General features: G+C 28.7%; 1 protein-coding gene and 1 pseudogene across 2 annotated transcripts; both read right to left on the bottom strand.

Moving 5' to 3' along the window:
- Positions 1-221: 221 nt before the first annotated feature.
- Positions 222-2,653, bottom strand: LOC149514564 (indole-3-acetic acid-amido synthetase GH3.17-like; annotated as a pseudogene). The gene is made up of 4 exons (XR_016327954.1): positions 2,241-2,653; positions 2,058-2,159; positions 1,031-1,877; positions 222-888 (listed from the first exon to the last, which is right to left on the bottom strand). The product of XR_016327954.1 is annotated as an indole-3-acetic acid-amido synthetase GH3.17-like (transcript).
- An 8,089-nt stretch (positions 2,654-10,742) lies between these two features.
- On the bottom strand, positions 10,743-13,314 carry LOC111302323 (indole-3-acetic acid-amido synthetase GH3.17-like). The gene is made up of 4 exons (XM_089744456.1): positions 12,777-13,314; positions 12,589-12,690; positions 11,559-12,406; positions 10,743-11,415 (listed from the first exon to the last, which is right to left on the bottom strand). The coding sequence occupies exons 1-4, from the start codon at positions 13,052-13,054 to the stop codon at positions 10,859-10,861; spliced, it is 1,785 nt and encodes a 594-aa protein (XP_089600582.1). The 5' UTR covers positions 13,055-13,314; the 3' UTR covers positions 10,743-10,858.
- Positions 13,315-22,884: the final 9,570 nt, after the last annotated feature.

The raw sequence follows: 22,884 nt of genomic DNA on the forward strand, positions 1-22,884 counted from the left end.
AATGGGACAATAAGGGATAATATAGTAAAGACCATGAAATTTTTTAAATTGAAAAAAGGTAAACGAAATATTGAATCTACAACTTAGTTTAGATGATCATGAATCACGCTTAAAAGATAGTATCCAAAAAATTTAAGATTCAAATCTTGATACTTTTACTTTTTCACTAATTCCCAAACTACAACCTCATTTATAAAAACTAAAATAGAATAAAGGTAATATTAAACAAAAAAGTCATAAGGCATTCTCTAAATTAATAACATAGGAGATTTTAAACATTGGAAGGAATTGGAATTTTTAAACACTAACATACACGAATAGATGCAACTAATTATATAGGAGATTTTGGGCTGAAAAACTTTCCTATCGCTCTTGAGTCTAATATCTTTAAGGCTTCCATAGATTTGGTGCAACTAGGTGCCTTGAATTGGCTCAAAGAAGCTCCTTTGGACACATGGTAATCCATTAATGCATCAAAAGTTCCTTGTTTCACCACCCTAATCTCCAATGCCGCAATTTCATTTTCTTTCCTATAGATTTTATATGTGTAATTCAATGACTCTTCCATTTTAGAGCAACATTCTACCATTATCTTTGGATCAACCTCTTTGATATTGTTGCCTTCTTTTCCCTTCAGCTCCCAAAATAAGACAAAGTGACCTGGTGTTGAAGAAGTATCACCATAGCTAGTGTACCCTGTCATGAAGATTCCGAGCTGATCAAGAAGAGTCTTTGCTTCTGTCACCGCCTTTAAGAGGTCTGCCTCACTTGTCTTATCCACATGAATACTTAGAATAACATTTTGCCTCTCCACAAATCGGAATTGAGGTGTATTATTGCGGAAACCACTCACCATAAGAATATCTCCAACTCTATATCGATATAACCCTGGAAAACCAAGGAATATCATGACAAGATTAGATCATTATCAGACCCTTTTATGTAGGAAGTATAATATAGAACTAAGACTTGGCATTCCATTAAATGAAAGGGGTATCTTTATGATTTAAATCGAAGGTGGAAATTTTACCTGCAGAAGTTGTGACAAGTAGTTCATAACATTGACCAGGCTTCACATTTACAAGATCAACCGGTTCAGTATCTTCATTGTTGGTCTTCATTTCAATAGATTCATGGTGAGACAAACCATCAAACTGAGCCTGACCTTGAGAAATTGTTACACATTCTTTCTTCATAGGAAGGAATTCAAAGTAAGCCATATTGGGGAGAAATGTGTAAGAGACATCTGAAGGTTTACTTAGAGGTTCTAAATTGATGCCACATATAGCTTCTAAGCAACCATAAAAGCCTGACACTAAAGGAGCCCTCCGCCATAGAACTCAAGTTCAGCAGTATATTGACTCATAACACCGGTATTAATGGCACTGATATACTTTGCTTTAGGCCACAGCTTTCTGATTATTCCTTCCCATGATTTACAACTACATATGTTTTCTATCGAATAAGCCAAATCTGGATTATGCTTCATGATCAATGATGCTGCGTTTCTGCATCCTGAGTCAATGATCCAATCGCTTATTTGACCTATTTTTATGTTAGAGCATAGCTCTTGCCAGTAATCTTCTAAAAACTTGATAGATCTTAGCACCGTAGATGCAAAGGTTGAGCCAACCGTGACAACCTCATCTCGTCGTATTAAACCAGCAAGTAATTGGCAGTACATGCTCTGTTTGGTGTCTGAGCAAAAGATTGTCTCAATAGGGCTTGTGTAAAGCTTGGAAATGGTTCTAAAGCCACTCTTCTTGAATATGCTTGTTGATACAGATGCTGCCTGGAGGCCAGAAGGAGTTTCAATCACTGGTTTAGTAAACATAAGTTCCATTCTTTTTCCTGCATGGTCTAAGTCACCAAAGTGCCTGTGAATGGATAAACTGAAGTAGTTAGTTTCCGGGCTCAGCTGTTAGTATTTGTAAAAGCTGTTCTGAAGCCAATAAGGAAGAAAAACAAAGGAGGACTTTCTGCAACAGTGTTTCAGGAGGATATGTAATAGAATGGAAACAAAGTGATTGAATGAACTTTGATGTGGAGTGCCTCACTTTGTCATCACAGACTGTAACAAGGTATAAAATATTGCCCATTTGTTAGCAAGTTCAGCCGTGGTAGGTATCAATTTTGGCTGCACTCCGGAAGTCCCACTGCTGCATATGATCAAACAGGATTGAACGAGGAAGCATGGAAAAAAGAAAAAAAAATGGAAAACAGAAGGAAGAAATTTATACCTTCGATAGAACTGAATCACTGGTTCATCCAAAAGGATATCTGACGGCTCCCCATTAGCAATCCGATCAATGTAAGGCTTGATATCTTCATAAGTAACAATGGGAAAATTTGTTTTGAAGAGTTTCGTGTCAGTTTGGCCATGGAGGAATCTCCTTAAATATTCTGTTCCCGCATTTGTCCTCAGTATTTCCCCCAATACCTGTTCTTGAATTTGCTCAGCATTAGTCGTCAGTTCCTCCATCATCTTCATCCCAGCTTCATACCCACTTCTGGCCATCAAGCCGAACAGTGATTTCTACTTTCTAGGATGAAAAAGATAAGACCCAGAAGGCTCTAGTTTTTTTGGTGTGTTTACATTTTACAAGCTAATTGCAATAGAAACACCTGGTATTATATACTAATTGAAAATTGAAAGCTGGCAAGAGGAAATTGTCAAACAAGCATGCGAAGAATAAAAGACACGAGACCAGAGGCGGAGCTATGTAACGCGCAGTGGTGCCTTACTTAGGAAAAAAAATTTTAATTAAGTGTTTTTTAGATAAAATTGGAAGAGTTCTTAGCGATCATGTTTTTTTTTAAGGAGGGCAGTTCCCTTAGAGGGACAAAGGGGCATGGCGGGTATTTTAGAATCCACGCCTCATATCTTCCTCGAAAGCCTATTTTAAAGATTTATTTACATAATAAAAAAAAAGATCAGTGGTTAAAAGACAACTTAATTATGTATATTAAAAAGATATATTAAAAAATATTGATAAGAAAATTATAATACAACGTTTTTAAAATATAAAATTACTTAAAAAATATCAATAAAATCTTGATTTAATGATAAAAAAATGACTTAAAATTTTAAGGTTTTAATTTAAATATGATAATGGGTGAGTTTTGATTGTTTAATTAAATTATAATTTATTAATTAATTATTTTTTAATATAATAATTAATTAAATGAATGTAATATTTAATTATAAATATAATTTTCAAAAAATTATATAAAAATAATTATGAAAATTTATCAATTATTATTGAAAGTAAAAGTTTTAATTTTTTATTATTATTATTATTATTATTATTATTATTTATTTTAATTTAACATATATAAATAATTATTACTAGATGTGACATAACATGTAATACATAGACAATACATAAAACGAGTAATCAATCAATGATATTTTGTATAGCAGAGGCTGACAAAAACTTAACCATATGTGAATTCAAAATCAAGATCCAACACGTGCTATAAAGCCCTTAGTAGGAGTGTAGGACCAAAGAATTCATTATGAGGGAAGAGCAAAAGTTATTTTATCTTGATAGACATTATTGTTGTACGAACTGTTGGTTGCAATGTGGGACAGCTCTTGATGAAGAAGAAAACAAGAATGAATGTTACTCATTATTTTTTTTCTCTCTTTTCCTCTCATATTCTCTCCTTGCCCCGCTCTCTTTCTTTTGCTTTGTCAACCTTATGAGGCATGAAAGATAACGTGAGCATTCAAAGCTAATATAGATTCCAGCTTTTGCGAAAAATACTCTTTATCTGTTGTATATATATATAGTGTTAACCTGAATGAAAGTTGTATCTTTGATTCCAAAAACTAGTTCTTTGCTTTCTATTCTTCCATTGCAGTCTAACTAGCTTCGGATTATTTTTTACCAACTCTTTGGTCTAAAAAGTTGGAATCATGTCAGCTTTATCTACTTTAAACATTTAAAGCACTTAATTGGTTTTTTTTTTTTTTAATGTTACTAACATAAGCAAACAATTGATTTTATATTTGTGAAATATTTTTATAAGATAAAATTATGAGATATTTAAATTAAAATAAATAATATTTTAGAAATTAAGTGAGTCTACACATATAAGTGCAACTAAAAAATTAAAAACGATTCGTTTTCAACTTTCAACAAATTTTAACTCCCTTTTCCATGCAAAATTTATTTTATTGTTAATTTTTAATATTTAGCTATATTGCAGAATTAATTTAGCTATTTTTTTATGGTTAAAAAAATTTGGATTGGAAAAACTACGTTTAAAAAGTATGGTAAAAAAAGTGCTTAAAAATTTTAAGTGTTTAGTATTATTATAAAAAAAAAAATGAAATGTTTAAAAAACATTTATAAAAACACTGCATTTTACTCGAAAATTTTTTTATATTAATGGACCTTAGATTTCAATTCAATATTGGGCTTTAAGCCGATTTTGAATCAATTTCGCTTATGGAATTAGGTTCTAAGTCTAAATAGTTAAAGGATCTGAAATTGTTTTTATTTATTTATTTATCTATTTATTTTCTATTTTTATTTTGATATTAGTTGGTCAAACGTTAAAGTAAAAAAATCAGCCTATCACCTCTTGGCTTAATAGGTTCTAACCCCGTTATCCTCTTTCAACTTTGCCCTTCTATGAACAAAAAAAATCAAAAAAAAAATCCAAATTGATAAAAATGTGAAGATTTTTATTCATTTGATTCAGTTTGAATTTGGAGTTAATTGTTGGTTTGAAATTGGGATTACATGGACACCAAGTGCCACAAATAGAGAATTTACAAACAATACAAAGAGCAATTACACCCAACACAAACAACAAATCAGCAAATCCTAAACCACTAGAAACACAGTACAAACCGAAATCCAAAATCCAAATAACAAGAATCACAGAAGTAATCAAGCATATAAAAGCAATTAACAAACAAATAAAAAATTTTCTAATTGAGGGTTAAATTTTGAATATTTTGGGCTTAGTGGTTTTTAAGGTTGTTTTTAGGGATCTACAACCAATGAAAGACAAAAGAAGTCCTTAGTGGTCCCGGCAAGGTGATAGATAATGGTGAACGATGGTAATAGCAAAAGGATCTTGCTTATTTCTGGATTGGGACACCGATGTTCTTGTGTTTTAGGTTTTTGGAGAAAATGTGAAAATGAGCTAAGGGAAAAAAGAAAAGAAGGGAGCAAGGAGAATCGAAGAAGGTTGTTTTTTCTAGTTTTCTTGACACTGGCAAGCGGCGGCTCTGGTGATTGATGACGGCAAAAGGCAAGTTAAGTGATGTTTCTGGGTTTACACGGTGGCTTTTCTTGTAGAAGAGAGGGATTTTAGAGAGAAAGGCAGAGAATTTAAAATCTAAAAAAAAGAGAAGAAAAGCAAAAATGAAATAAAAAACTTAAGGTCCATTTGAATCAGCACTGAGACTGGCTTCAATAAGAATGAAAATAATAATAAAAATTATTATACTATTTATTTCATCAACAATCATAATATACAAATAGAATCACAATGTAAAATATGTAATAATTTTTATTTTTCACAAATTTAATCTCATTTCAATGCAAACAAAACATTATTTAATTTAATATTAAATTTCCTACAATGACTAAGCTTTCAATTATTATATTATTTATTTCATCAACAATCACAATATACAATGAAAATCATAATCATAATGTAAAATACACAATATAAATAATAAAATAATTAAAATAATTGTAATATAAATAATAATATAACTAATAAATAATAGTGAATCATAAAAATAAATAATAAACGAAAATAATAATAATAATAATAATAAAATAAAAATAAAAAACCCATTTAGGCCATGCTCAATTGATCTGGACTTGGATTAAATTAGATGTCTACACTGCATATATGTCGCAAGCAAAATCGATGATAAGCCCATGGTTCTTGCCATCTAGAGCCAGGCTCATTCACTGCTGCACGAATACCACAATAAAGATCAGATATCAAACAAATCTCTTTTCATTGAGTCATTTTTTTTCTAATGCAAGTAAGAAACCATCTCTAACTACCTAAAGATTCTTCCTCAATAATAACAAATGCAAGTGGCAAAAGCTGGTTATTAGCATCAACTTCCATTGCAATAAGCATTTTACCTTTATATCTTCCATGCAAGTGAGTAGCATCAATACTTATAATTGGTTTACAATACTTAAACCCTTCAATGGAAGGTGGAAAAGCCCAAAAAACACAGTGGAATAGTCCAAATACTCCAACAGTAGAATCACGCAATTGCTCAAATTGCCATATAACAATCATTCCATTATACTTTTCAAGTGTAGTAATAAATTTAGGTAATACCCTATAAGCTATGTCCCAATCACCAAAAACATTTGTAATGGCCTTTTGTTTTGCATGCCACATCTTCTTGTATGAAACATCATAAGAAAATTTGTCTTTTACCTTGGCATTCAGAGCTGCAACTGTAATTGAAGGTTTAGCTTTCACTTAACTTTCAATCTTACATGCTAACAAATTTGAGTGTAGTTCTGGGTGATCACGACTCAACCTTAGGTAGACACATGTGTGAGGGCCATCATATTGAGTAATCTCAAAAAGTTCATGACTTTTACATTGATACGCACGAAGCTTCCATTTGTATCCACTTTCTCGATGTCTTTTACACCTCAATGACCATATCTTTTTTTTTTTTGTTTCCACCATTTCATACTTTTGGTGTCTTTTGATGGAGTACAATTGTACAGCTCTTTTCAATTCTGCCTTATCTTGGAAAATTAAACCTTTCCTCGACTCAAGATCAAGATTCCAAGCAAAACTTTGGCTTTGTGGTGTCCAATTACTAGTAATAGCATGATCAACTTGATCAATATTGGTGAAGAATGGCATGTTTGGCTCATGAAGTGTCACCTCTATAGTGGTACTATCAGCTTCTAGGTTGACATCTGCAAAATTTTTTTTCTCTTCATGTTTCTCATTTTCTTTTTCAAGTACTTCATTATTCACATTCATATCCTTGAATATATCGTTAGATTCAGAATAAATTAATTGTTCCACTGCAATTATATTTACACTAGTATCTTTGTCATATTGGCTAATACTTTCATAATCTGAGAATCCAAAAATATTACTTATGATTGATACTTGCCTTTCCATGGTAGGTTCACTACTACTTGGTAAAATTGGATGATTAGCATGGTGGGTAGTAGCATGGTCCAACGAAGTGTCATTGTCTTGTGTTGGCAATAAAGCAAATGGAACAAAACTTTTGGATTTACCCCTATATTCGATAGGTCCAATAAAAATTGATTCCATTTCTAAATACAATTCAACATTGTTAATAGAGGGATGAATAGATGGAATTTCTAGCATGATATCTACGCTAGCATCATTCACAATAGGTAAATGAATATATTTAATCATTAATCATTGCACTATTGTTGGATACTAACAAACCAAATTTAGTCGTACTCACTCTCTATCAAATCTCGTAATACAATACATCTTGTCCATCAATGTGTTGAATTTTGTTTTTTGCTTCAATTTAATTGCTCTTAAAGGAGGACCATCATAATATAAACCATCCGATCCTTGAATGAAGCTACCATTCCAATAACAAAAATTTGGAATTTCTCTTTCAGACATTACCAACTAGCATTGAAATAATAAAAATTAATTATTAGCTCAATATCATATATGATAAGAATTCAATAATATATAAAATATGCCATTTGGAATTGCTTTGGATACAAAAGTAAACAATTCAAGTAGAAAAGCCATTCACTTTGTTGATCTATTTACAACGTAAAGAATTTAAAATCAACTTACTTTTAATTCAAACAATGCAATTATGATTTTTCATTCATTTATAAAGAAGTCCATAAACAGGCAATATTCGCATGTTGATTAATGCTCGTTGTAACTTTATAAAATATTAAACTCTAGTCTTAAGCCCTGTATGGCCTGATCATAGAGAAAGCTACATAAGCAAATATGTCTTTAGTTATATGGTTTATCTTAGCTCAAGTTCAAATTCAGAGTTCATCAAAATGTATGAAACTCTTACCAAAAACAAAAAAAAAAAAAAAAAGAGAATGATGCAAAAATGACAAACAAATTTCTTTTTGTTAAGAAAAAAAATTGATAACAAAAAAATTCTAAATTAAAATAACCCAATAAATTATAGTCTATACATATAAAAACAAAGCTTACTGGTATGAATTCTACTAATTTTGCTTGTCTAATTAACATGGAGATTATATTACAATTCAACGCCATAACTACAAGGTTTAGGATTGTTACAAAATCAAAAAAAATTTTCAAATCAAGAATAATATTGCCAAATATAATTCCCTTTGCAAACCTTTGTGCTCCAAAATTTTGTAGAGAAAATTGTGTCTAATAAAAAAATTAAAATGTAGGGAGAAAATAGATTTAGGATTTATAAGAGATTATAATTTAGAAAAAAAAAAAAAAACCCCTTACAAGTTTAATGTTTCAATTTTAAAAAATATTTTTTTTATTTAAATTGTTATTTAAAAAATATGATATGGAGTTGACATGTCATTGACATGGCATAAATACCTTTCTTAAAGAAATAAGTTTAAAAGTATCCTTGTTAAAAATAAAAATTTTAAAAAACCTTACCGTTGGAAAAAACTCCTAAATAAAATGGCCGATTTTATTTATCGACTGCAAAATTATTTTTTTAATCATAAAATAACTTATATTTATATCTTATGTGATCATTTATAAATATTACATAAATGCATATTATACAATTAAATGAACATTTATTCAATTTTTAATGTAAACAAAACATAACGAAATATTTCAATAATATTTTATTACTATAAGAAAATGCACAAAAATAATTATTGTATACATTTAGACAATTAAGTCAAACCCATTAGCAAGACAAATGAATAAATATTTACAATATAAAATTATAATTAACTCGAGATTAATATTAAAATAAAATCAATGCCTATGAAATATAACAACTTCAAAAATTATTTAACAATTAATTAAACCTCATTTAAGATCTCAATGATATATAAACCTTTTTTTTATTTTGCAAAAACCATTTATTCTTCCTTTTTATAGCAAATAAACGTTTTTCTTGGAATAAATAAATATATCTACAATGAGGCAAGGGCATAGCCAAGCGAGGGAATGCAAGCCCACGGATTCCCTAAAATTTTTAATTTATTTCGGTAGTGTTTGATATTATATTTAAGATCATCATAATAATTTAATCATTGATATTAATTTTATTATCAAGATAATCTTATCATTCATAATATGAAATCACTTTATGTGATTAATAGTCATTAATTTATATAAATTAAATATCATTATAATTGGTATTATTAAAAATCAAATATTATTTTATTTAAAAATACAAAAATAACCATCCTTATGAAGATAATTACACAAGTTAATGATTTAAATGTTGTTTAAAGATAATAATTCATAAAATATAGTAATATTTTATTTAATTTATAATAAATATAATTAAATTATTAAATTATTAACCATATGTATTTATTAAGTAAACTAATTTATACAATATAAATTGTGTAAAAAAATATCTGAACTAAAAGAGAAAACTAATTTATTGAAATCATAATAGAAAAACAAAGATATTATATTATATATAAAATATTAAAAAAGTAAAAACAATACAAAAATTATTTTTGAACTTAGTATAATGAATATTAGTTTGAAAATACAAAAATTTATAATATAAAATAATTACAATTTTAAGAGGAATCAAATTTTTAATTCAAATATTAAATGAGTAACATTGACTCTTACTAATTTTCTCTATTACTTTACCTCAATGATAAAAGTTTTTTACTTTTTTGGATGTGAATTAGATTACTCTTAAAGACAATGATTCGATAACTTTCGGTAATTCAAAATCATTATCACATAAAATCACTAAATGTTTATCAAACACAATAATCTAATCATCATATGTAGATCATCATTATTTTTGAAGTAATCATCTCACACCAAATACTATTGTATAAAATTGTAACTAATCCCATCAAATATTATACCTAGCTCTTTTTCCCTCTTGAATTTATTATTTGGTCCCCTTTTCTATTTTCCTAGCTTCACCTCTAACAAAATGATATAAAGCCCCCTTAGATATACTAAAATGTTATTACAAAAGATTTTAATTCTTTAAAGTTTTGCCCCCATGGACATGAAAAAAAAATATATATTATATATTTGAGATCTTTTAAATTAGTATAATTACACTAAAAAGTGGTTTATTTTGTAAAATAATTGGATATAATTTATAAACATAAATAAAACAAGACTTATAAATGATCTTTCGTTGACATGAGACCAATTACCCATTGTGTTTTGAAAACCAACAAAAAAGTCAAAGATATTTCTCTTTAAAGGTACCAAAAACAACGACACTTATAAACATGGGTCGTTCTTTAAACAATGGATTTAAAACAAATGGCCTTAAAATGAAAAAAAAAAAAGAATTAAAATATTTTTGCCATATAAGATGGGACAATAAGGTATAATACTGTAAAGACCTTGAAATTTTTTAGATTGAAAAAAAGTGAACGAAATATTGAATCTAAAACTTAGTTTCAATGGTCATGAATCACCCTTAAAAAATAATATTCAACAAGTTTTAGATTCAAATCTTAATACTATTACTTCTTCTCTTATTCTCAAATTAGGACCTCATTTATAAAATAAAATAAAAGAAAATATAGGTAATATTAAACAAAAAAGTCAAAAGGCATTCTCTAAGTTAATAACATAGGAGTTTTTAAACATTGGAAGTAATTGGAATTTTTAAACACTAACATACACGAATAGATGCAACAGATTATATAGGAGTTTTTGGGCTGAAAAACTTTCCTATCACTCTTGAATCTAATATCTTTAAGGCTTCCATAGATTTGGTGCAACTAGGTGCCTTGAATTGGCTCAAAGAAGCTCCTTTGGACACATAGTAATCCATTAATGCATCAAAAGTTCCTTGTTTCACCACCCTAATCTCCAAAGCTGCAATTTCATTTTCTTTCCTATACATTTTATATGTATAATTCAATGACTCTTCCATTTTAGAGCAACATTCTACCATTATCTTTGGATCAACCTCTTTGATATTGTTGCCTTCTTTTCCCTTCAGCTCCCAAAATAAGACATAGTGACCTGGTATTGAAGAAGTATCACCATAGCTAGTGTACCCTGTCAAGAAGATTCCGAGCGGATCAAGAAGAGCCTTTGCTTCTGTCACTGCCTTTAAGAGGTCTGCTTCGCTTGTCTTATCCACATGAATACTTAGAATAACATTTTGCCTCTCCACAAATCGGAATTGAGGTGTATTATTGTGGAAACCACTCACCATAAGAATATCTCCAACTCTATATCGATATAACCCTGAAAAAAAGAAGGAATATCAAGACAAGATTAGATCATTGTCAGACCCTTTTATGTAGGAAGTATAATAAAGAACTAGGAAATGGCATTTCATCAAATGAAAGGGGTATCTTTATGATTTTAATTGAAGGTGGAAATTTTACCTGCAGAAGTTGTGACAAGTAGTTCATAACATTGACCAGGCTTCACATTTACAAGATCGACAGGTTCAGTATCTTCATTGTTGGTCTTCATTTCTATAGATTCATGGCGAGACAAACCATCAAACTGAGCCTGATCTTGAGAAATTGTTACACAGTCTTTCTTCATAGGAAGGAATTCAAAGTAAGCCATATTGGGGAGAAATGTGTAAGAGACATCTGAAGATTTGCTTAGAGGTTCTAAATTGATACCACATATAGCTTCTGAGCAAGCATAAAAGCCTGACACTAAAGGAAGACCTCCGCCATAGAACTCAAGTTCAGCAGTATATTGACTCATAACACCGGTATTAATGGCACTGATATACTTTGCTTTAGGCCACAGCTTTCTGATTATTCCTTCCCATGATTTACAACTACATATGTTTTCTATCGAATAAGCCAAATCTGGATTATGCTTCAAGATCAATGATGCTGCGTTTCTGCATCCTGAGTCAATGATCCAATCGCTTATTTGACCTATTTTTATGTTAGAGCATAGCTCTTGCCAGTAATCTTCTAAAAACTTGATAGATCTTAGCACCGTAGATGCAAAGGTTGAGCCAACCGTGACAACCTCATCTCGTCGTATTAAACCAGCAAGTAATTGGCAGTACATGCTCTGTTTGGTGTCTGAGCAAAAGATTGTCTCAATAGGGCTTGTGTAAAGCTTGGAAATGGTTCTAAAGCCACTCTTCTTGAATATGCTTGTTGATACAGATGCTGCCTGGAGGCCAGAAGGAGTTTCAATCACTGGTTTAGTAAACATAAGTTCCATTTTTTTTCCTGCATGGTCTAAGTCACCAAAGTGCCTGTGAATGGATAAACTGAAGTAGTTAGTTTCCGGGCTCAGCTGTTGTAATTTGTAAAAGCTGGTCTGAAGCCAATAAGGAAGAAAAACAAAGGAGGGCTTTCTGCAACAGTGTTTCAGGAGGATATCTAACAGAATGGAAACAGAGAGTGATTGAATGAATTTTGATGTGGAGTTCCTTACTTTGTCATCACAGACTGTAACAAGGTATCAAATATTGCCCCTTTGTTAGCAAGTTCAGCCGTGGTAGGTATCAATTTTGGCTGCCCTCCGGAAGTCCCACTGCTGCGTATGATCAAACAGGATTGAATGAGGGAGCATGGAAAAAAAAAAAAAAAAAACAAAGGAAAACAGAAGCAAGAAATTTATACCTTCGATAGAACTGAATAACAGGTTCATCCAAAAGAATATCTGATGGCTCCCCATTAGCAATCCGATCAATGTAAGGCTTGATATCTTCATAAGTAACAATGGGAACATTTGCTTTGAAGAGTTTTGTGTCAGTTTCGCCACGGAGGAATCTCCTTAAATATTCTGTTCCCGCATTTGTCCCCAGTATTTCCTCCAATACCTGTTCTTGAATTTGCTCAGCATTTGTGGTCAGTTCCTCCATCATCTTCATCCCAGCTTCATACCCACTTCTGGCCATCAAACCGAACAGTGATTTCTACTTTCTAGGATGAAAGAGATAAAGACCCAAAAAGCTCTAGTTCTTTTGGGGTGTTTATATTTTACAAGCTAATTGCAATAGCAACACCTGGTATTATATACTAATTGAAAATTGAAAGCTGGCAAGAGGAAATTGTCAAACAAGCATTCGAAGAATAAAAGACACGAGACCAGAGGCGGAGCTATGTAACGCGCAGTGGTGCCTTAGGAAAAAAAATTTTAATTAAGTGTTTTTTAGATAAAATTGGAAGAGTTCTTAGCGATCATGTTTTTTTTTTAAGGAGGGCAGTTCCCTTAGAGGGACAAAGGGGCATGGCGGGTATTTTAGAATCCACGCCTCATATCTTCCTCGAAAGCCTATTTTAAAGATTTATTTACATAATAAAAAAAAAATCAGTGGTTAAAAGACAACTTAATTATGTATATTAAAAAGATATATTAAAAAATATTGATAACAAAATTATAATACAACGTTTTTAAAATATAAAATTACTTAAAAAATATCAATAAAATCTTGATTTAATGATAAAAAAATGACTTAAAATTTTAAGGTTTTAATTTAAATATGATAATGTGTGAGTTTTGATTGTTTAATTAAATTCTAATTTATTAATTATTTATTTTTTAATATAATAATTAATTACATGAATGTAAAATTTAATTATAAATATAATTTTCAAAAATTTATGTAAAAATAATTATGAAAATTTATCAATTATTATTGAAAGTAAAAGTTTTAATTTATTATTATTATTATTTATTTTAATTTAATATATATAAAAATTATTACTAGATGTGACATAACATGTAATACATAGACAATACATAAAACGAGTAATCAATCAATGATATTTTGTATAGCAGAGGCTGACAAAAACTTAACCATATGTGAATTCAAATCAAGATCCAACACGTGCTATAAAACCCTTAGTAGGACCAAAGAATTCATTATGAGGGAAGAGCAAAAGTTATTTTATCTTGATAGACATTGTTGTTGTACGAACTGTTAGTTGCAATGTGGGACTGCTCTTGATGAAGAAGAAAACAAGAATGAATGTTACTCATTATTTTTTTTTTCTCTCTCTTCCTCTCATATTCTCTCCTTGCCCCTCTCTCTTTCTTTTGCTTTGTCAACCTTATGAGACATGAAGGATAACGTGAGCATTCAAAGCTGATATAGATTCCAGCTTTTGCGAAAAATACTCTTTATCTGTTGTATATATATAGTGTTAACCTAATGAAAGTTATATCTTTGATTCCGAAAACTAGTTCTTTGCTTTCTATTCTTCCATTGCAGTTTAACTAGTTTCGGATTATTTTTTACCAACTCTTTGGTCTAAAAAGTTGGAATCTATGTCGGCTTTATCCACTTTAAACATTTAAAGTACTTAATTGGTTTTTTTTTTTAACGTTACTAACATAAGCAAACACTTAATTTTATATTTGTGAAATATTTTTATAAGATAAAATTATGAGATATTTAAATTAAAATAAATAATATTTTAGAAATTGAGTGAGTCTACATATATAAGTGCAACTAAAAAATTAAAAACGATTCGTTTTCAACTTTCAACAAATTTTAACTCCCTTTTTCGTACAAAATTTATTTTATTGCTAATTTTTAATATATAGTGATAATTTAGAATTAATTTAGTTTTTTTTTTTTGTGGTTCAAAAAAATTTGGATTGGAAAAACTACATTTAAAAAGTACGGTAAAAAGTGTGCTTAAAAATTTTAAGTGTTTAGTATTATTGTAAAAAAATGAAATGTTTAAAAAACATGTATAAAATAATAAAATATTAAAAATATAGGTATAGAGTATAAACACTCTATTTTACTGGAAAATTTTTTTTATATCAATGGACCTTAGATTTCAATTCAATATTGTGATTTAAGCCAATTTTGAATCAATTTGGCTTATGCAATGAGGTTCTAAGTCTAAATAGTTAAAGGGTCCAAAACTGTATTTATTTATTCATTTATTTTGATATTAGTTGATCAAAAGTTACCACCTCATGGCTTAATAGATTCTAATCCCGTTATCCTCTTTCAATTTTACCTTTTTATGAAATAAAAAAAAAAGAAAATCCAAATTGACAAAAATGTGAAGATTTTTATTCATTTGATTTGGTTGAAATTTGGAGTTAATTGCTGGTTTGAAATTGGGATTACATGGACACCAAGTGCCACAAATAGAGAATTTACAAACAATACAAAAAGCAATTACACCCAATACAAACAACAAATCAGCAAAGCCTAAACCACTAGAAACACAATACAAATCGAAATCCGAAATCCAAATAACAAGAATCACAGAAGCAATCAAGCATATAAAAGCAATTAACAAACAAATAAAAAATTTTCTAATAGAGGGTTAAATTTTGAATGTTTTGGGCTTAGTGGTTTTTAAGTTTGTTTTTAGGGATCTACAACCAAGGAAAGACAAAAGAAGTCCTTAGTGGTCCCGGCAAGGCAATAGATAATGGTGAACGATGGTGATAGCAAAGGGATCTTGCTGATTTCTGGATTGGGACACCGATGTTCTTGTGTTTTAGGTTTTTGGAGAAAATGTGAAAATAAGCTAAGGGAAAAAAGAAAAGAAGGGAGCAAGGAGAATCGAAAAAGGTTGTTTTTTCTAGTTTTCTTGACACTAACAAGCGGCGGCTCTGGTGATTGATGACGGCAAAAGGCAAGTTAAGTGATGTTTCTGGGTTTACACGGTGGCTGTTCTTGTAGAAGAGAGGGATTTTAGAGAGAAAGGCAGAGAATTTAAAATCTAAAAGAAAAAGAGAAGCAAAAATGAAATAAAAAAAAATTAAGGTCCATTTGAATGAGTACTCAGATTGATTTCAATGAGATTGAGATTGAAAGTAGTAATAAAAATTATTACATTATTTACTTCATCAATAATTATAATATACAAACAGAATCACAATGTAAAATATGTAATAATTTTTATTTTTCACAAATTTGATCTCATCTCAATACGAACAAAACACTATTTAATTCAATATTGAATTTCTTACAATGATTAAGCTTTCAATTACTATATTATTTATTTTATCAACAATCACAATATACAATCAGAATCATAATGCAAAATACACAACAATTTATACATTTTATAATGTGATCTCATTATAATATACTAAAAAGATAGTTAATCAATAATCACAATACACAATCAAAATCATAATGTAGAATATGTAATAGTTTTCATATTTCATAAATGTGATCTCATTGTAATATACTATAATGATAGTTCATGTAATTAAGAGATCTAAACGTATTTTATATTTTAATATATACAAAAAAGTTTGTAAATTATATGTAAAAATAAAATATTTATGAAATATAAATTTAATTTATTTAAATTAAGTTTGATCAATCATATTGAGAGTTATGAAAAAAATTTTAAAAAAATAAATCCAACAACTATTATACACTAACCCATAAATAATTACAACATTTAATTTAATTTGTTTTCCACCATTTAACCTTCATAATAGTTTTTGATTGAACACCTTAAAATTTTTAAAAAAATTCAAGTACATCAACACATAATACTATTGAATATTATAAAATTTACCAACCATTTATCAATACAATAATTTTTTTATTTCAATATTTATTATAAATTTTAAAAAATTTGTAAAACAAATATAAATTTTAATACACATCAAACTCAAATTTACCATAAAATCAACATAAAAATTGCGCATCTAAAAGTTAATAATACTCAACAAATCTATAATAAAAAAAACCCAAAAAATCTACTAATACAATAAATTTTTAATTCAACAATTATTATCAATATTGAAGAAAAAACAGTAAATATAAAAATTTTAAAAAAAATCAAATTTCTATGTAAAAAATTACAAAAAAAATCTATTAGATAAAAATACCTCTTGAATCATAGCACAACCTTAATCCCATTCAAAAAAGATAAGAAAAAAGTTGAACAATAATCTCAATCAAACAGGATAACAAAAAATTAACTTGAAAAATCAAATGTATTATATCGACGGTGGAGATAGCCCACAATGGAAAACGGTCGAGGAGAGGACAACGGTGAAGCATGAAACTGATGATGACCGAATGGTTGACAAGGGAGAAAGGGGCAGTCAGAGAGGGGGAGATTCCCGGTGAGAGAGAGGGGGAGAGACGAAGAAGAGTACGAGAGAGTTAAGTTAAGGGATTTTGATTTTAAGAGAAAATTAAGGTTTCACGATTCTAAGAATGGGGGTTTAAATTTTTTTTTTTTTTAATTTTCCAACGAATTATCGATATAATTTTCATTGTTAATCAGTCACCTTTAAAAAATTTTCTTTCTTCAAAAATTTTTTTTACTAACGAAAATTTTCGTAAGTAACTTTTGTAGTAAATCACGTTAAATTTTTAAATTTTTAGTTACGGATTATAGACGAAATTAAATTTTTCTGTAAATTTTATCGGTAATCCACTAGAATTCCATGGTTAGATTTTTTAATTAATAATGATGTTTCGTCGGTATTCTATCAATTATTACAAATGAAAAAATTATGTCGACTTGACTTCTTATATTGATTCCTGGGGCGTGAAAGAATAATCTTGTTGGCAAACAAAGAAAGTTGTTTTGAATTAGATGCAAAAGAGCAAGTTGAAATTAAATGAAGTACTGATTATTGAATCTACAAAAAGTAACATTAGAAACTAAATTAATGCACAAAGTTCAAAATTGTCTATAATTGGAAATTTGGTGTGGTTGATCGAAGTATTTTGTTGCCAAACTTGAAAAGTTGTTTTGAGTCTCTATCAATCCTAAATCTGGCTGATACAGTGATGCACAAAAGCATCGAAACTGAATGAAATTAATAAAAATGCTACACAAAAAAAGGCCAAATATCCATTGAAGAAGATAGATATAGTATATCAGGTGAACTAAGGTTTAAATTTCGATTTATTAAAAAAATAGGTTCAATTAGGCAAATTTTTCATATAGAAAGTAACTACGGGGAATTGGTTCAAAAGAGTTTATCATTGGAAATTATTTTGCATACTAAATAATTAACCGTTTTGACATTGACACATACCTTAAAATTTGAAAATACACCACATATATTTTTCATTTTTTTATTTATTTTCCTATTTGCCATATTAAGTAAAGCCTAAAGATTTACTTTATGTCCTAAATTTATTTCAAACTAACTAACATTAATACACTTATTTGACTTTTGAAAAATGATTTAAAGGATAATTATGTTTCTGGGTTAGTTTAGTATTGACAAAAGAAAATGGAGTTTTTCTGATAATAGATTTCTTTAAAATCTTTATTTTCGAATAGTTGTTGTTTTAAACTTATTTCTCTATGTGGTGTACTTTAAGCCACGTCGTTACCGTGTTGCCTTACCAATATTTTTTTTAACATTGAAAAGAACCCCATTTCTTCAACTTCCGTGTAAAAGCTTCACTCTTTTCTTTCAACTACAAGCTACACTTACTTTTACAGAATTTCAAACCCAAAAAATCTCAAATCTCAGCTTTTAAGCACCCTTCTTTTACCTCCAAGAAGCCCGGTGCCAAAGAGTCAAGAATGGGCCTTTCTATGTATCTCCCGTAGCGATTTAAATAGTAATTGCGATTATATTTTCGATCGTGTCACATTTATCATATTTTCGAATATAATAGAGATCATTATGGTCATTATGATCATTGTAGTCATCGCGATTGTAAATTTTTTTTTTACACAATTTATTATAAAATGTAATAATTATAATTATAAAAACTTTTATTTAATGATCTTAAAAATAGTTTATGACACTCTATTTTTTTATTTTCTAAAAAAATTATTCACAATTTTATTTAGATTATAATAAAGCATTCATATTTGGTTTATTCACAAAATTTTTCTTGGCCAAGTTCATATTCAATATTAATTCTAGACAAATCAAATATTAACAAAACATAATATGTTAATATACCAAGCATCTATATTTAATAAAATTACAAACTTAAAAATATAATAATTTCAAATTCCATCAACTACAATTATTGATATATATTTCAAATTTTACCACATGGTAAAATGACAAGAAGGATCAAATTCTCTATCTTCACTTTGAGAGCCAAGTTGACTCCATCTCCATCCCTGTGGCCTTTGTTCTTAATACATTTGAGGTAAAAGATATATTTGAAGATGATACATTTGTAGTAAATGATACATTTGAGGTGAATGATACATTTGAGTAGGTGGAGGATACATTTAAGGTGGATAATAACCATATGGAGGTGGATAACCTTGAAGAGGTTGAAAATTAGGTTGTTTCGGTGGATAATAATGTCCTTGAGTACTAGCAAATGATTCACTATACTCAAAATTACTAGAATTTGATCTCTCACCTGAAGATGAAGAACCTCTAGAAATATCATAGTGGTGCTTCTTAGCTTTTCTTTTTGATCGAGCTGTACATGCACTTTGACCCTCACTAGATTCAACAAATGGATTTACTCTTTATTCTACCATATTAATGAAAAGTCCACTTGTAACAGCAAGCCCAAACTTTCCTCTAAGTGGGCTGTAAGGTCGATTTGCATCTATATTATCACCAAAATTCACACCATCACCATCATCATCATCCTCATCATCATCATCATCATCTAGACTTAAACCTCCACCATGATCACTCTAACTTGGTGTTGGACTTGAACTTGAATGAAACACATTCTTTTATTGAGATTAGCATGATTGTTCAATATTCATTTCATTATCAAAATTATCTGCGGATAACCAATCAGAGTTTTGACCATCTAACAGAGGATTTTCTTTCTCTTGTAGCCATTCTATTAGTGGATCATCATCTTTAAAAATATGGTCAAGGCTAATAGGATTAAAACTATTATTTATCTCATCAATGCTCATTCTTTTATGATGTCTCATCCTCAGTCTCATGTTGTAATAGGTATATACAAGTTTCTGAAATCTTTCAAACTTCAATCTGTTTCTTGCTTTGGTGTGAATATAGCTAAATGTGCTATAATTACATTCACAATTTGATGCAAATGTTGTTTGACTAAGCACTTTGATTGCTAATTTTTGTAATTCAGAAACACAAGTGCCATATATCATCCACCACTCAGCTGTATAAAATTATTAAATTAAATTTGAATGTGCTATATAATTAAATAACATAAATAAATTATAATTATTTAATTTACTATTTACCTAGATTCATTTGCTTCTAAACTCTTTGTGCCTGTGGAGTACTAAATGTTTCATGCTTGTCTCAAAATAATAACAACTACATCAATTGAAAATACAATAATAAATTAATAAATAAAAAATAATTCAATTTTTAATACATAAAATAAATGTTAAAGTTATAAAATAGTATTAAATACTAACCTAATTAATCATTCTAATTTAAGTATCTATCAAAGGTTCTAATCTTTCAATAACTGCTTTTATATCTTCTAATGTTTTTTTAAATACATTTGTAGAATGTTACACTCCAAATTAAAATTGTGGATTTAGATAGTAACCTAAACATAATTCATAACAATGCTATATTAAAGTAATAAAAAATAAATATATAAGCAATTTAAGTATAAAAAATAAACATATTTTCTAAATACCATATATATTCTTGGTTTACTTACCAACTAAATGCAAGTCAAAATGCATGAAACTCCATCTATTGTCAATAATCTTTTCATATTCAGCAAAATAATGATAATTTTGCTGAATTGCTTATTTAGCTCTATCAACAACCTCGTAAATAAAACCCATTGTTAATTTTTTATCACCATCCACAAGGTGCAATACTTTTACCAAAGGCTCATAAACTTTTATTATATTGCTTGCTTTTTTTCAAAAATGTTTTCCCAAAATGATTTTTTTGTCTTCATAAGCAGGTCCTGATTTTTGTTGTCTCTATTTTTATTCTTTAAATTTTTATATATTCATCAATAAATTTTTAAAGTAATATTTTTTAAATTAATATTTTAAATAATGATATCATAAAAAGATGCTAGATTTAAATAGTTATACTAATTACTAAGTACTAACCTTTGAATTGAACATCTCTCTCAAACCTTACTTTTGTCTCGTTATTTCTTCTAATTGTATGAAATGAATGGCAAATTGGATAAGAGTAGGATGAAGTATTTACTTCCCTTCTGTATATTTTTTCATTTAATTAACAGTCCAAATGTGATTGTATATAAAACAAGTCACTTTCTTTGCATCATCCAAAACCTTTGCCATATTTTTTTCTTGCCAATATCTTCAAGGCACAAGTTCAAACAATGAGTTGAATATGCTGTCCAATATAAATGTTTTCTCTTCTCTATTAGTCTTTTTCCTTATGGCCTTAAGTACTGCGTCGATATCAGTGACTATTTGAACAATGTATTTTTTCTCAATTTCTTTCACAACTTCATCTAATAATCTATAGTAAAAGTTTGCATCTCTACTGCATACACTTGAGAGATTTGTAGATTTTCAAAAAATTGTCCCTTTATTACAGTAAACAAGGAAATTAATGATATATATTTCATTCAAACTATTGGTCCAACCATTACACATCAAAGTGACACCCAATTCATTCTAATGAGCTTTTAATCTATTAACCCATTCATGAACTTGTTGATACTGAAACTCTATATACACATCTGAGACTTCATAAGGTGTTAGAAGTTTTACATGTTGGCTAACTTCTGCTGCCACAGAAATCAAATTATGCAACCATGGAGAATTTGCTAACTGAAAAAAGAAGTTGATCATATATCAAAAATTTTGATATCGATTCATCGATCTTTCTTCTTAATGTCTTTAAAAATGGATCACTTACTTTTGGTTATTTTGAACTCTTACTTCTAACCAATTCAGGTATAGCTCCCCTTAATGAAAATTTAGACTCATTTGGAGTTGATTTCTTTTTTTTTTTTTAAATATTCAACAACTAAGCCATGAGAGCTTCGTCCATCTTCATATATGTTACTCCAACCACTAGTTCTTTGTCTGAATTCTTGTCTTCTATGCTACTCAAGTTGTGATTGGATACTATCTCGCACAGCTTATCTAGTAGTGATATCTTCATCAATAAATCCTTCATAATCACCTTCCCCTCTTAATTGTGATAAAATTTTATTTTTTCTTCTTTTTTTGTCAGCTTTTTTTTATTTGCTTTCTTGAAGGAGTTTCATCATACTTTCTCTTACTATACCTATTAAAAATATAGTTAAAAAAAATGAAAAAATTAGTTGCACATACTTATGTAATTTAATAATTTTTATTGAGAAATTAACAATAATATTTTCAAAGGAACTATAAAAACATAACATACCATTAACGTTGGGGCATGGTGCAAAATTGCTAGTTTTATGAGCAATGTGTTCTTTGAAACATATTATTCCTTATTTTACAACTTTACTACAAAGTTTACATAAAATATTTTCTTTTGTTTTTGCCACAGGTATTTCAAAATGCCAACCTATATCATCACTTGGCTCGCCCTCTACTTCTTTATTCAAAAACTCTTCACGTGGTGGCATACTTGCTATTTTGTATAAAAATAAAATAAATTTATATTTAAAAATATTAATATTACTTATTACATTATTAAAAATTGATTTTACGTTAAATTTTTTAATTTTTAGTTTTTAATCTTAAGAATATTATTAAATAACTTAATCTTTTTGATACAATAATTTATATAAAATTTTTTATCACAAATAACTTTCAATAACTATATAATAAATATAATCTTCAATAATTACACAAAAATAACAAGAATTAATCTAATATCAAAAGAATTGACAACAATATAAAT

The sequence above is a fragment of the Durio zibethinus genome, chromosome 15 (assembly GCF_047325235.1).
Source record: "Durio zibethinus cultivar Kanyao isolate XHJ-2024 chromosome 15, ASM4732523v1, whole genome shotgun sequence".
In the NCBI taxonomy this organism is placed as follows: Eukaryota; Viridiplantae; Streptophyta; class Magnoliopsida; order Malvales; family Malvaceae; genus Durio; species Durio zibethinus.

What these genes read in the sequence shown, in the direction of transcription:
- LOC111302323 (XM_089744456.1), bottom strand. Translation starts at nt 13,054, where the DNA reads ATGGCCAGAAGTGGGTATGAAGCTGGGATGAAGATGATGGAGGAACTG. An exon ending in GTTATTCAGTTCTATCGAAG is followed by an intron (nt 12,691 to 12,776) that starts GTATAAATTTCT and finishes GATCATACGCAG; the next exon opens with CAGTGGGACTTCCGGAGGGC. An exon ending in TTACAGTCTGTGATGACAAA is followed by an intron (nt 12,407 to 12,588) that starts GTAAGGAACTCC and finishes ATCCATTCACAG; the next exon opens with GCACTTTGGTGACTTAGACC.